The 16004-nt window shown below is 43.4% G+C and overlaps 1 protein-coding gene and 1 long non-coding RNA gene across 20 annotated transcripts in view; one reads left to right on the top strand and one right to left on the bottom strand.

Annotated features, from left to right (window-relative positions):
- Positions 1 to 7924, bottom strand: part of THAP12 (THAP domain containing 12) — a 44106-nt gene extending 36182 nt beyond the window's left edge. For 17 of the 19 annotated variants that reach the window (XM_074816477.1, XM_074816488.1, XM_074816474.1 and 14 more), the window contains exons 1-3: positions 7762 to 7924; positions 2314 to 2434; positions 647 to 754 (exon numbers count right to left, since the gene is read on the bottom strand). In XM_074816477.1, the coding sequence (XP_074672578.1) occupies positions 647 to 754; positions 2314 to 2434; positions 7762 to 7850 (318 nt within the window). In that variant the 5' untranslated portion in view covers positions 7851 to 7924. Of the gene's footprint in view, positions 1 to 646; positions 755 to 2313; positions 2435 to 7761 lie in introns of those variants that run through there. The other 2 variants (XM_074816492.1, XM_074816491.1) reach the window with 2 other exon arrangements.
- Positions 7925 to 8207: 283 nt separating this feature from the next.
- LOC141919922 (uncharacterized) lies at positions 8208 to 10331 on the top strand. Its single transcript, XR_012622169.1, has 2 exons — positions 8208 to 8270; positions 8358 to 10331. It is a non-coding gene; the product is annotated as an uncharacterized LOC141919922 (long non-coding RNA).
- The last annotated feature ends 5673 nt before the right edge of the window (positions 10332 to 16004 follow it).

The raw sequence follows: 16004 nt of genomic DNA, 5'->3' as shown, positions 1-16004 counted from the left end.
AATAAACACACTCAAACTCATGAAGAAATATTTAGAAATTGTCTGTAATTTTCCAACATAAAAGCAGAGTTTAGGAGTTTAATTCCTCTTAACTGTCAGTATACTTGTAACTACAGAGACCTAGAGACACTTCTTCTGTGACACAAAACATATCGACAAAACAATTCCACAAAAAACTTCTTGATCTTGGCTTTATACATGGATCATCTTTTCAGAATAAGCTAAAACAAGCATGTCTGAAGGGGTGCAGACTTCAGAAGTTAAACGGGTGAACCGAAGATCACAATCAATACGTAGCAAGAATTTCAGGGTACCATGTGTAAGTTGTTATTACAGCGCTAACCAAATACAAAGGAAAAGGAAGCTATGAAATTTCTTTGGAAGACAGAATCAGCTCTGGCTCAACACATTTCATTTTCCAGATCATTTCATTAAACCTTCCTTAGTAAATAAAATCTATATCAGCAGAATACTTGGGCATTTAACTTATAATCAACAAAAAGATACTAGAATAGGCAGTACAGAAAATGCAAACACTCAAGTGCTAAATATTATTTGACACTTATATAAAAGTTTCACATGAACTTACTTGCCTTTACTGTTTTAATATTAAAAAAAAACCCCAAACCTTACATGAAAAACTTACCAGTTCTTTTATCCTTTTTCTGTGTCTGCTGTGGGGATTGTTCAAGTGGCTTGTAAGATCAAATATAGTTGGCACAGCATTATCCCGTAAAACCGTTCTGTAAGGGCTCTGTAAGAAGACAGACATCTAGATTAGGGATTTCTTTGGGAAAATCTCACCGTGTGTGCACAAAGAAACCCCAGAATTTCAGATGCCATGCCATTCTCTTTTTTTTATAAAGTATTTTCACTTTCTGATGTTTCAAAACAAACAGAAAGCTAAGCTATGCAATTCACATTTCAGGGATATCAAGGTAACACTGAAAAAGAGAAGAGAGATACTAAAGAAAACCCCAACCCAAACCACAAATACTTCTTCCTCCCCATTATCTTCACATCAAAGACCCCAGATGCAATAATTTTAATTTACTGCAGCATTATGTTTTTTTATAAACATTCTGGATAGAAATACATTTATGCATCAGAAAGGAAATGTTTTGTTACTATTGTGCTTTGGTTTTTTATCACTTGTTTCACAATTCTAGAAACAATCACAGAAACATGTTCATTGCAAAAATGTTCAACTGCTTCTTTATGCAGACTTATGAATTCCAAAAACCACTACTGTGAAAGACCATACTGAATGAAAATTTATCTGTCAAATGTGCAGGAGAAAGAAAGGATTTCTAGATGGTCATGTCAATGCTTCTAGCAGTTAAATAAAAATATTTTAAGTAAAATTTTATATTTGGATATACTGTGAACTTATGTTGTCTAAACTGGCTAATTTCCAGTAAGTACGAAATTTTAACTGATGGTGTTTATACCTGTCACTAAGTTGAAGCATATTTTAAACAAACCAATTTTCATAAAGTTTCATTTCAGATTCAGAATTACTCCCAGTATTCAGTTGTTTGTTTCTGGGATGCTGGCTAATCAGAGACCCTGCCACGTGTAATACCACCAGGAGCTCAGTCTGACCTGTGCATTTTAATTATCCTTTGTAACTAAAGGACTGATTTTGCCTATGTATCAAGAGTGAAATTCAGCCTAGAAATTAAAACCTGATACAAAGTCCCAAGTCCACGTTTCGTGCTGTTATGTAAGCTGCTAGAAGCAACACTATCTTGTTAACAAGAATTGAAAGCTATTATTTTATTAACAGGAAACAGTGCCAAGATTTTAGCTGGATAAAATATAACAGGAACCAAAAGCTTGACAGATACAAAGAATGTTTAAATCTCTTGGCCACAACACAGTGTAATGTAACCAAATCACCCCACGCATACACTTCAGTAACAGAACATTAATGATTTTAAGTAATGAGAGGTATGCAAACTTACATACTTACACCCAATAAATTTATATAATGTAGTAACATCTAGTGACAATAAACAAAATGAGCATTGCTTTGCCTGAGGAGAGAACTGCAGTGAAGACCAGCGTTCCATAAACATATTAAACCAGCAGGAGCAGCTCTGCTTTTCTCTTCCCCAACTGCTCATTTCCACCTCATCCTTTGTGCCAACATCTGCGAGCCTGTGCAGTGCCCTGGACCATGACAATGATCTCAATTAAGACTCAGAGATTAATTTTCCCAGGGGATCACAGATTACAATTCAGCATTCTGATGAAAAACGTTAGTCACATTTTGCAAGACGCAATAAACAAATGCTTGGTTTTACTTACACTTCTACATATCATAGAAGTCTCAAAATGTTTAGCGCACAATCTGTAATGTTTGTTGAGTTGATCTGGAGTTTTATCTTCTAAATCTGCCCTTCGACAGTTCTCTACCCATCTTTGACACCTGCATGTAAGCAAAAGAATTAGCTAGTTTTAAGATAAAACAAAATCCCCTGCAATTTCAAACCATACTCAAAGTTGGAGTGCAGCGAGCCCTGCCCTTTATGTGAGGCTAAGAAAAGTTCTGTACACCTTCCGTTGTAACGTACCATCAAATCTTTTTTAAAATTTTTCTCCTTTTGCTCATCACTTAACACCTCCCCAGCAAATTCATGAATCGCTTCCCTTAATTTGTATATTCCTGCCTTTGTCTCACACACACAACAGACTGTAACGCAGTTGCTCAATGAAACCTGACCATTTAATTTTTAAGAATTTAATCTTAAAAAGAGAAGTTAAGAGATATGCTCATAGACTAAAGTCATAAAGTTTCTGAAGGCAGCTATTAAAATAGTTATCCTCTCCACCTCCTTCCAAAACACAGCATTTTTCTTATTGTGGTCATTGGGGACTTCAGAGCAGATATTTGAAGAGGGAAATAATAAAAATAAAAAAGCAATCATTCTACAGACAGTACTCACACACCTGAAGTATGTTTTTGTTAGATGTATATTTTTTACATTTACTTCTGCTTTGGATTTGTTCTCTGAGATACAACACAAAGCTGAAGAAACATTTCTTCTACTAATAGGGCTCCTTTTAGACATGCAAGATACCGTTTCCTCTGGTGAGTAAAACACTTGCAGTAATTGATATAAATGCATTAGTCAGCCTATATTTCCCCCAACGGGGTCTATGCAATCACTTTCTTGCTATGGATTTTTGAGCAACATGCCTAGACTGGTTCTGCACAGCCACTCCAGTAAAACTCATCTGCTATTTTATTTATGCAGTAAATACATATACATAAAAATTAACAAGACTCCAGCAGCTACTGATATCTCTGTATTTAAAAGCTTTTTAAAAAAAGTCATTTCCTTCCTGCAAAAATAATCCTCTGAAGCAGCATTATTTTAATGCACTTGCTTACACCTCGTGGCATCACAGAGCCACTAATTTACAATGACACATAACTAAATAGAGAGCTGAAAATACAATACAGACGGCTAAAAATATTCACATGAACACAACTGATTTGTTCATTATTTAACAGTACAGAGTGGTTACACAAGCTCTCATTCCTCTTAGGGTTAAATTCTCTCCCAGACAAACTCAAGAACGCCAGAGACAATTACATTATAAAGAATTACAGTAATATTACAATGATTCTACAGCAAAAAGGAGAAGGAACTTTCACTACAGTCTCAGTGACTTATTCTACTTTACAACCCATCAGTCTTCAACAGACTGATATTTTAAAGTGTTGCGTTGTTGGTTTTTTTTTTAATTGGTACATGTTGGCAATGTCCACAAAGTTCCAGGAACATACACAGAGAAGTTACATGAAGAGTCTACTCTTTCAGTAGTTCCCCACAACCCAATCATTGCTGAATTTCATGAAAGTGAAAAAATTACTCGGTCCACTTAAAAACAAAAGGTTTTAAATCTTCTCTTTTATTCCTAAATTAAAAAGAAGATGGGTTCTGACCCAAGAAACAGCTAGAAGCTACAAGAAAGCAATTTTGCTGTTGTTTTTGACTACAAATACTGAGTTATTGCTCATAGGAGCAAGAAGGAAGAAACATAATTAATGATTATTCACCAATTTAGGAATGAAGGCTGTCTCGCCAGATGTTTTGGTGGGCAGCCCACATGAGGCAATCCACAGGTCTGAGTGGATTCACCATCACCTCTACTTTAAGCAAGTGCAGTAAAGGGCAGCTGTGAAGATGAAAGGGGCGAATCTTGGATTCTGATCTCTGCTGGCTGAACCGCTTCTGCATCTTAATTTTTCATTCTTGCAAAATATCAAAATATCAAAATACCAGTGGCAGTAAGTGCCATAAAACAGGAATCATTTTTAATACTGCTCTCTGAGATCCACACATAGTATCCTTAATAATGACTTAAAATAAGAAAAAAAATGTTTAAAAAAAGCAGATTTTTGGCACCGCAGATCTTGCACTCTTGCCTGGACAGTGCAATCACCCCAACAAGAGAACGGGAGAGTGTCCTTCGTTTACCCAAATGGTATTAACACAGTCTTTTTACACCAGAGACCTTTAGCACGCAGGTTATATTGAATCTGGCTCTCCTACTTTCTAAACGGGTGTTAATTACTAGATAACTCATTAAAGGTAATCGCATCGGGCTGTCACAAATGCTGATGAGCTTCCCTGCAGTTAGTGGGGAGGGTTTCAGTCCAGAGGGGTCTTCAGAGGAAGAGCCTGACCCTCATGGTCTCACCTGCCTCTCTCAGTGACTCAGGGAAGCTGAGGAAGAGCACCAGGGAGCCAAGTCAGAGCTCTATCCGTTAAGGATAACTCCTCTAAATCACCTCCTGGCAACCACACAGGGACAAACTGGTGGCAGCAATGGTGCATCTAGAACTAGCGCACAGTTGTCAAGGTCAGACAAAAATCTGCCTGAATCCCTTCACCGCCCATGTTGCTGCCAACCAGAGAACAAGTAGACACTAGTAACAGCTAGGGACCAGATCAGAGTAATGCGTGACAGCAAAAGATAGCACGAGCTCTTCAGAATGGTATTACTCAGGAAATGAGTCTCACAAAGATTAAATGAACCACCCAACATTGCTCTCCCTTCCCAACTTCTCCTACAGTTACAGAAAAGTGGCTGTGGCCGCTGCCTTTTGTGCTGAAGTCAACACTGTCAGAGCACACGATCCAAAAGCCGCCCTCGGCCTCCAGAGCCGCAGTTTGAGGATCCTGATCAGACACGGGCACCAAGCTCCTCACCCCATCGGAGCAGCGGATAAGTCACTGGAACTCTAGACATCTAGGAAACTCTACTGGCAAGGGCTGGAGCGCTGACATCCCCTCAGGTAGCTACAGGACTAGCAGGGGATGGTGGAGGTTATGCGACTGGATTCCAACATGCAAACTCCATCTGAGTCTGGATTCAGTCCTTCAGTCTTGCTACAAGTTTGGCTCCAAAAGGAATGCTCTCCGAGGAATGGAAGAACAAAGCAAAACGAGGTCAGACCCCCAAAATCACCCAACATAGCTCTGCATGGCATCATCCAAGCAGCAACTAGAAATATTTTAGAGTAAAATTATGTATAAAAGTTTCTCCAGTTTTTTGGTATTGAACTAACGCACACTGCATACTGTTGCACAAGTGCTTTAGTTGCAAAATACTTGGCACAAATTAAAAGTCATGTCAATGCAATATATTACACCACTGCTTAGGTATTGCTCATTAGCTTTTAAGGTTTTCTTCGGTCACAAACTTTACATTTTCAGAGATCTGCTGACATCTCATGGAAGCTCAAATGGCAGTTTATTGAGATGCGGATAGACCGTAACCCATTTACGTTACCTCAATACTGGTCAGCTGCAGCAGAATAGTACCTCTTTGCTTAAGAAGCATTTTGTTCTAAATACTCACACCTCACCTTAACTCAAACCACCACAACAGAGTCAGAAACATGGATGAAGGTTAAACAGACAGATCTTACAGTGGGAATCACTGCCTAGACTGTATAAAACTATAAAATATGTAGGAATACAACAGAGGATTGGCAAGGAGGACTGTAAACACACTCAAGTGACTTGCAGCTGGGGTGCTGAAAAACACATATATCACACTAATTGTTGTTTAGCTCTGCATGCTTGACGGGTAGAATGTCTGCACTTAGATAACACAGGCCTGTGAGAAACTCACAGGCGCCTCATCCTTGAGATTCCTGCTCTGCTGTGGATCAAAGGACAGCGGAGAAGTACGCCTGCAAAAATCCTGGATACATACAGGTAAAAGCAGCAAGCCCAAGACCTTTTCTTTCTTCTCCTTTTCCTGACTAGCAAGGACAGAGCTCCATGCTGCCTGCGTTCCTGCTTGCGTGCCTCTGCCCAGGTGCTGCTGTGGAGATCTCACGGGTCATGAGATAACGGGAATAAATTTACTCTTTGCATTTTATCTGTGGTTTTGTGGTTGTTCCTGCGTCCTGCCTGCGCTGGCTCACACACCAGTGTCCTATTTGTCTCGCACACACCTCATCGTCCAGCACTACGTCACCTCAGCACACACAGCACGACTGACAGACTTCCACTACCTGAACCAGCACTGGCCCTGCATGGGCTCCCCACAGGCTCCTCTGCCTCACCCCATTGCTCCTGCGCCCCTCCAGCTGCCCCACACCTCTAACAGCCATACACCCCATCGCTGCCCCACACCCCTAACAGATGTGCACTCCTTCACACCCCCGTACCCCCTCACACCCTCCCACACTCCTCACAGTTAGGCAGCACCTTAGGGCCTGGCACTCCTTCACACCCCTCATGGCCAGGCAGCCTCTCACTCCCTCAGCGCCCCCCACCTCCTCAGCCCCCCACTCTCCTCACAACTACACAGCCACTCACTCCCTCAGCTCCCCACTTCCTCACAGCCCCTCCAGCCCCTCACACCCCTCAGCACCTCACTCCCCGGCAGCCCCCCACGACTACGCAGCCACTCACTCCCTCAGCCCCCCACTTCCTTGCAGTCCCTCCACTTCCCTCACAGTCAGGCAGCTCCCCACTCCCCTCAGCCCCTCACGGTCTGGCAGCCCTTCACTCCCCTCAGTCCCCCACGGCCAGGCAGCTCCCCACGGCCAGGCAGCCCCCTACTCTCCTCACAACTACGCAGCCACTCACTCCCTCAACCCCCCCACTTCCTGGCAGCCCCCCACTTCCCTCACAGCCAGGTAGGCCCTCACTCCCCTCAGCCCCTCACTCCCCAGCAGCCCCCTACTCCCCACCCCCCTGGAGCGGCACCGCCGTCTGTCACCCTTTCCACAACACCCCCCCCCCTCCCCCCCACACACACCCCAGCCCCGGCGGGAGGGAAGGGGCGGGGGGGGGGTGTGGGGGGGGAAGAGGCGGCCGCTCCGGCGCATGCGCAGTTGCTCACCCGCCTCCCCGCCGCAGGCCGGAGGGTCCCGCGGAGCCCCGCCCCCCCGGCGCCACAGCGTGCGCGGCCTCCGCCGGGAGAGCGGCAGCTCCGGGCGGCCGCCGGCCCCTCACAGCCCGCTTCCCGCCGACCCTCCCTGTCCCGCGCTGCGGTGGTCGTGTCCCCCCCCACCCCGGCCTAGGTGAGGAGGTGCGGAGCGGGGACGCGGGGGGAAGGGGGAGGGAGGGAGGCGCCTCCCCGCCGCGGTGTCCCCTCAGGCGGAGCGGAGGGCTGCGGGGCCTGAGGGGAGAGGCGAGCGCGCCGCCCCCCCCCCGACCCGCCCCTCCGCAGCGCGGGCTGCCTTCCTGAGGCGGTGCCGGCAGTGCCCGGCTGGGGTCTCACCTGACCGGGTCCCGGGGGAAGCGGAAGAAGGCCAGGTCGGACTGGGTGCTCTTGCGGGTGCAGTTGGGAGCCGCACAGAAGTTCGGCATGGTCCCCCGGATTGGCGCCGCTGCCCCTTTAAATCCGCGGGCCGGAGGGAGGGGGGTGGGGGGTGTATGTGGGGTGGAGGAGGAGGACGGGGGGGGAGGGAGGGAGGAGGGGGGTGTGGGGGGGAAGCGGCTCTACACTGCTGTGAGCGGCCGGGAGGATTCACCGCCACCGGCCGCCGGGACGAGAGCCGCCCCCTTCCCACAATGCACCGCGCCCGGCCGCGGGACAGCGCGCATGCGCGCGCGGGGCGGGGCCGCCGCCGCCGAGCGCGCGCGGGCCGACGGCGCGCCTGCGCGTGGGGGAGCGGCCCGCGGCAGCGCCGCGCATGCGCAGAGGCGCGGGGGGCAGGGCCGGGCGGGCCTGTCTTCCGCTGGGCTGCTTCGGGGTGGAGAACAGCGAGTATGCATGTGGCACATTGGGTATGTCTTCCTTAAAAATGACCTGAGCGTGTAGAGCGAGGTCATAATATTTTTCTTTTGCCTGTTTTCTTCTGTTTTACTTTTTAGGAAGGTGTCGTTACTACACAGCCTGGATAATGAGAGAAACCACAAGCGCTCTAAGAAATAAAGTAATCAAACAGGGAGTATACCTAGCGTGAAGATATTGTTAGGTCTGTCACAGGTAAAAACGAAAGATAAAAGAAACAGGAAACAGAAAACTGGATAGTTGGAAGAAGAAAAAGATTCATTCACCAACAGTGGCCTGCTAGTAGTTTGAGGAAGTAGATCTAGCCGCTGTGAAACTTATAAATGCTGATGTCAAGTGATAATTGTTTCAGGTGTAATAGTGCTATCGTGTAAGAATTCAGTTGTGATACATCTTTAAAAATCATGTGAAAAGTGTCCTGACGTGGAAATTTGTTGGGCTTTAGGAAGCATAACCCAAGTACATGAAATAGCCAAAGTATGTGTCTTTTCCAAAAAGTACATGAAGGAAAAACAACAACAAAAAAAATACTCATTTGATTCCTTTTCGCTGGGTTCAAAACTTGTAAGCTTTTTTGTTTCATGTGAGTAGGACAAAAGCTGTCTTTTCCATGAGGAAACATTGTCGGCAAGGGCCCTTCAAACTAGGAGTCTCAAAGCATATTTCGTTGGACTAATTTCGGTGACATTGATTTATTTGGTGTTAATTCTTTTCCAGAATTCTAAATCGGGCATGTAGCTGAGTTCATTCCTTATAAGTAGTTTTGAATAGTCATTTAAGCCAATGCTAAAGATAAGTTTATCTGCACCTGGCTGCTGTCACTTTACTGGGTAATTGCCAACGTTCGTGTACAGTGAACTGTATAAGAGAGTTGATCAGATAAGTAACTCTTTTTTGAATACACTCATTTACCTTTAGGTTAGATTTAATTCAGGTAACTGCCGTCTGATTTGCTGTGCAGATTGCATAAATGTTCATGCTGACACAAGAGAACACGAGAGCAGGATCATTTCCGATTGCAGTGACTGCATAATGGTAGTGTGAATTTTAAAACCCTTAAACCCTATTTCAGTGGGAAGAATATACTTCTTCACCCTTAAATAATTAATTAAATATATTTCGCCCAAGATTGAAGGACCTTTTCTCCTCCAAATTGATTTGCCAAACAAAAGCGCGTGCGTGCTGAAACTCCTCCTCGGGGTTCTGAACAAGCCAAAGCAGAACATTATGACAGCATTAAAAAGAAATTAACCATGGCACATATCTCTGAACTGCTATTTCTGACTGACGCTTCTGTCGATACTGCATCGTTTGAATCACTATACAAGACTGTTATGGCCGTTATCTTCTAAATGTGTATATGTTTGCATATGAGCTTTCCTAATGAAATGAATGCAGTGGCTTATGCATAAAGTGAATTTATGGAAGTCTGCTGGATGATGTTTTTTATGGGGAGACTAATTTTTAAGTGATTCCTATATGATGGAAAGAAAATTACCTTAATTATTTTCAAAACCCAACAATATTTCTAGAAGCACATGATTTTTAAAGAAAATTAGTTTACATTACTACTTAGTTGGAAATTCTAAAAATTAACTTCTGTTGTAGAGTACCACATCACGAAAACCCTTTTTTTCCTGCAGAGTAGCCTTTGAAGTGTATGTATATAATTTGTATGCTGATGATTTTGTGTCTTGAATAATCCTCCAAGTATTGTTCAGTGTATTTCCAAGCGTGTCTTGTCTATTGTCTGTTGACATTGAATGGGGATTATGGACTGTATTAGTAATGTTGTACAGATAATCTGTATTCTCCAGATAAATTATTCTTAATGGAGTTTTCTGTGTTCTTGTGGATTTTTTAATTGCTTTATTTCCCCGCTGTGTCTTCAATGTCAGCTGTATCTTAAATCCAGGATTCTCTATCAGTTGTACAATAACCTTTAATGTACTTCTGGAAATGAACTGCAGGTCTCTTTCCCAGGGTGGAAGTCGGTATGCCCTTATTTTCTGATTGTACTGTTTCCTGCTATTAAAAGTTTATTTGCAAGAGAATATTTGAAGTCTGAAATGCTTTTGTGACTCTTACTACTGTTACATTCTCTTGCAAGTCATACAGCCCCATTGTTGTTGGGATAACCTGTCTGTAAGAACTAAATGGACATCAGGTTAATCCCATAGATTCTTTTTGTGGATCTGTATCCGCACGTGCTGAAATTCGCAATGACAGGATGAAAAACAAGATGTTTCTGTCTAGGGCTTGCCCAGAGTTCTGGAGAACTGGGAGGCAAAGGTGGGGACTAACAAAGTCTTGCACACTGTGTGAGTGCAAACCTCAGACCACACAAGTGCACACTGAGTATGCAGTACTAGTGACCAATGTGCAACAACTCCAACCCTAAGTTGGAGTAATGCAGCATCCTGGCTCCTCCCTCATGGTTAACTTTTTGCAAATGAAAGTTAGCAATGTCTGTGATGATGTTCAAGGGTTATCGGAACCAATTCCCATTGCATTTTGCCTGTTTCACTGGGATCTTTTTTTATGATTCTGATTCAAATTCAATGAATGCAGAGGAGCTGTGGCTGCCCCCTCCCTGGAAGGGTTCATGGCCAGGTTGGGTCTTTAAGCAACCTGGTCTAGTGGAAGGTGTCCCTGCCCGTGGCTGGGGGGTTGGAACTGGATGGGCTTTAATGTCTGTTCCAACCCAAACCATTCTGTGATTCTATGATTTTAACAAGTTTTGCATCAGGTCTTCAATATGAGGAAATCCAGAGAGCACTTGGCTTTGCAGCACTCTACTTGTACACGAGGGTGTTGTTCATGTTGGGGTCTGCCCAAATAAATGACGTGGTTTTGTGCAGCGGCATAGCTTTCCAAATGACCTGTACCAAGCAATTTACTCAGCAATCTGTATTCTGGCCTACAGCTACTTCCCTCCCTGCACAGGAAAGCAGCCTTCTAAATTACAAGCAACCGCTCCCAGTCTAGTCCTCTCTTCCACCCGAGCTGCTGCAAGCATTCAGCCAGCCCAAGGAGGTGATGGCAGGCTACTGTGCTGCTCCGTGGGCAGCGGGTGCGAACGGAAAGACAGACATTTATATCACCATGAAGGAGTTAAAGGGAGGGAATCTGAGTCACCTTTTATTTTCCCTATTCGCTTGCCCCAGCCCAGGAGTGACAGGTTGTCCCTATTTCGCTGCACAAGCCTTGCTAACCACTGGTGTTAAAACCAACCTTTTAAATAAAAGTACGTGAACTTTTCCCAAAGTTTCGGTGAAGGCTGCGCAGTGACAAAAATGTTACTTTTTCTGTTTTGCAAACTCAGTGCCAGCTTGCTTTCCTTCTCCGCTGCTGTTTTCACCCTGCAACGATACTGTATGTTTAAGTAAACTTTCATTTGCAAGGCGTCCCAGAATCAATGGGATCCTTCAAAAACAGTTGGGCATAAAGGGTTTATAAATGATGATATTGCTGGGAAAACAAGGTTGGTGATTGTCCAGATAAGCAAATGCCTAGTTTCATTGGTCGTTAAGTAATTATGATTGTTAACTGTTTATCTTGTCTGTGGAGCTGCCTTTCTTTGTTGTCAGGTCTCCGTAAGAGTGATCAAATACATCCTTTACAGTTGGTATGTTCCCTCACTTCCCCAGCATTTATAGCACATCCATCCTTGTAAAAATACTTAGTCAAAATCAGGAGCAAGTTATTCACTAATGAGTTGTCCCAAACTTTGAAGCAACACGCAGTGCGTTGGTGGGTTAGAAGCACAACTCGAGGGAGACCCTGCAAGCTCCCCTAAAATACAGTGCAAATCAGATCCTAGCGTGGAATTCTGCTAAATGCTAATCTGGGATATGTTCTTTGAATTGCAGATGTATGCTAGAGTTACCGATGGTTTGTAATATGCATATGGGACCATAGATAAGGACATAGTTGCTCAGTGGGGCAGTAACTTCAATACTTTGCCCTATTCCCACGCTTTCTGTAACAAGAAGTGCTTTTGCTTTCTTCAAGTTTATACATTGTTCACCAATACAGCTACAAAGAGGATGGAGGTTTGCATCTGCCTCCCCAGATTGCAGAGGGTTCCGACTTTATTTTGCTCTTTGATATGCTGCAGAATGACACAATGGAGGGGTTTTTTCATTATCTGAGGTTATATAATCAAGTTTTTGCCTCAGCGTAGCAAAGTGCTTAAATAGGTGCTCAACTCAGTGCACGGTGGCATTTTGATGGATTTAAGCCTTGCTGAATTTAGGTATTTTCAGCACTGAAGCTCTTATGATTTGTAAAATAAATAGGTATGTTGAATATAATATGTATTACTTATAATGGGGGAAAAAATATCCCTACTAACTGGCAATACAAAGCTATCTTCGTGAAAGTAGTTGAAATATCTTTATGGATTTAAATACAAATAGTCCTGGGTGACAATCCCTGTATCTGACAAGGTTGTATATAAAAGGCTCCTCTGGCAAGCTGCCAGCACCTAAACGTTGCTGAGTCTTCTGCTCTTAGCCAGGAATAAAAATGTGCTGGGAAAGTGTTTGAGGAGGAAGAGAGAGTTTAGGAGTGGTCTGAGGGTGATAGAATGAAATTAAAATAGAGATGCTCGTGTCATGAAAGCGTATCGAGTCACTGAATAACCTTATAAGAGAAGTGGAAACTCCATTGGTTTGGCCAGTTAACTCAGAAAAAAAAAGACCAAAAAATAATTTAACTTTTGTAAAAATCTAGGCTAGTTCTCTCTTATGCAAGACATAGAAGGTACTTTAAACCATCTTTAAATTCCCTACAGATATAAATTACCTACAATGTTGCACTCAGTATAAAAGCGTAGTGGGTTTCTTCTTTTCTCAATTGCTTGGCAGGCTGATACAAATAATTTTTTTTTCTTTGATTTTCCAATTTTACTTTTGAAATTACCAGCATAAGTCTTTTGGAAGCTGAAAATTCACTGTTCGTGGCAGAAAGGCAGCAGCTTCAGTAGCTGTGTTTCTCATGTAGTACCACGCTGATGGGCCTGTCTTCTACCTGGGAGAGGCTGCTCAGAAGAAAAAGCATATTTTGGAGTCTCTATCAATCAGATTATAGTGATGCAAGTGGAGATGCTGTTAATAAACTGGCAAGAACCACAGCAAGGCTCTTGTGTTCGTTTCCTACGAGCCCCCGCAACGCCGAGAAGCGCAGCTTTGTCCTGGTGACCTGGGCTGCATACAAATCACCACCTCCCCGTGAAAATCACTGCTCCTCCCTTGGGCCATCCCACCACTGATGCTTCCAAGCTCATTGTCTTTCCCCTTCCATTGTCTTCAGGGATAGAAGGAAGTGTGGTGAGACACAGATTATTCTGTTAGCGCCCAGAAAGTTGAATTAATTAGACCAGTGCATGTAATTGATGAGAATTGTATTATTTAAGCTGATGGCGGATCTGAGGATGTCAGGTCGTGGAGAACATAAAGTAGGAGGGCTTGATGGTCACTATATTTCTTTCCCTTACTGGAAGGAGGAACAAATTTTGCTTAAATGCATATGATTGAGCAAATTCTTAAAAATACCCAGCAGCAATGCTGTTTTAAATAATAATGCGTGGCTTTTGTATATCACCATCTGTCAATAGGTTTTAAAATGCTCTTTATAAAAGTGGGAAGCGGAGCCACAGGAGAAGTGATACGACGTGTGCAGGGTTGCTTGCTAGGTCACCATCAGATGAAGGCTACTGCAGGTCCCAATGAGTCCCAGTTTCTTCTCTGCTGACTGTAACAGGAAGGCTAATGGTGAGCTGCTGTTAACACATTTAGAGCAAGGTATCAGCCTAATGTGACCAAGCTACAAAAATTCAGTGATTTACTGCTTGAAGGTGTTTTAATTACGTGAGTTCTTAGCTTGCCTCTGTTACCCTGAACAAGAGGCCTTGTTCAGATTTGCTCCAACTCTATGTGCTTGCTGCTGGAACAAGAGGCCTTATTCAAAAATTGCTTAAACTGTATGTGCTTGTTATCCATGGGAAAGAATGTATTGTTTACTGGGAATCGTAGGCCGCAAAACCATTTCTCATCGCACATTGCAGGCCCCACAATGCTTCTCATCACACCCAAGGCCACTTAGTAGGTATTGTTATCCATACAAGTCTTTCTCATCAAACACAAGGACAAATTGGACGTACCAGATAGGTCAGCCTGTTCTTCAAACCATCAGCAATAATTAGTAAGGTACTTCTAATCAGGAGCTACCGTCCTTGAAGACGAGAAACATCCTGGGACATGGAAGCTTGTTAAAATTGTTTTAAGCAAATATGCTTAAGACACCTGCCTGGATAACAGGCCCTTACCCTTCGAGCTTGTGCAGAAAGTTGACAAACCCACTGTATGTTACTAACCAATAAGGGATAGGAGCGATAAGCAACTAACCAATAATCATTATAGAAAATATGTAATCACGTAGTTTGGAGTGTATAAATACTTGGAAGTTCTTTGGTGTGGTGTGCTTGATCTGTGGATGCTTTCCACCCTGTGCAGAATAAAGCAGTATCTCCTCTCTAAACTAATTTCTGGTTTTGAGAGTCTTTATTTCAGGTAACACTTCAACCACAAAATAAAATGGATTATTACAAACTAGTTTTACCTTGTGTTTTTTTTACACCATTGGGCCTTGCCTCCTTAGGAAATGATGAAATGTTACTGCTGTCAACAAGTTTTTCTGTCGTTTTGCTTTCTGAACAGTCAGAAAGTGCTCTGTAACTTTAATCCTCCTTAACTGATGATTCAGGGACCAAGGATGTAGGTAATCAGAACTAAGAAAGTGATTAACATCCGGAAGGCAACTAAGGCTGGAAAAAACGCTGGCATTTTCACATTCTGCATTTTCTTCCTTTACTCACAATGAATCCATTTCTTTTATATGAATTTACTGAAAAAATTACCCTGTGGGACATTTCACCATTTTTCTGTATTAATGGAGTAAGCCTAAATCATATTGTCTTTATTTTAATTTTTTTAGTTTATAACTGGAACACTCCTGACATTTGTTCATCAGACATAAGGAAATGCTGTCAAGTCTCCTTCGGGTGACCTCCCTGGATTAGGCTAGAAGATCCAAGCTGGCTACATGCAGTCATCCTGAGTCCAGATAAGCTTCATTTAGTAAAATGGGAAGATCCATGCTGCTCCTGGGACTGGTTAGGCCTTCTTGACTCAGGAAGATGCTCCTGACCAGAGTCTGTTGGCCTCAGGGATAGCTCTGGGGCATCTGCTGGCACTTATCTCTGCTTCTCTGCAGGGACAACCTTGGTGAATCCATCCCATTTGATCCCCTCGTCCAGAGCACTGATAAAGATGTTAAATGGAACTGGCCCCAATACTGAGCCCTGGGGAACACCACTCGTGACCGGCCGCCAGCTGGATTTAACTCCATTGTCCACCATGCTTTGGGTCTGGCCATCCAGCCAGTTTTTTACCCAGCAAAAAGTACACCCGTCCAAGCCACCAATCATCATTCTACAGTCATCTCACAACATCTGTACAAATGCAGCAATTGCAGCTTCAGACACTTCATACATAACTGGCTCATTTTTTACATCTCTCTTCTGTGTGCCGAAGGAAATGAAGCGTATACCATTTTGTTGAGTACATACATATGTACGTACGTGAGTGTCAATACTCATCTGTCTACCTTGCCCATAATAACCTTTGATCCCCATAATAACTTTTGATCCCATCGGCCAGTTT

Source organism: Strix aluco, chromosome 2 (genome assembly GCF_031877795.1).
Source record: "Strix aluco isolate bStrAlu1 chromosome 2, bStrAlu1.hap1, whole genome shotgun sequence".
Lineage (NCBI taxonomy): Eukaryota > Metazoa > Chordata > Aves > Strigiformes > Strigidae > Strix > Strix aluco.
This window is presented reverse-complemented; position numbering and strand designations above follow the sequence as displayed.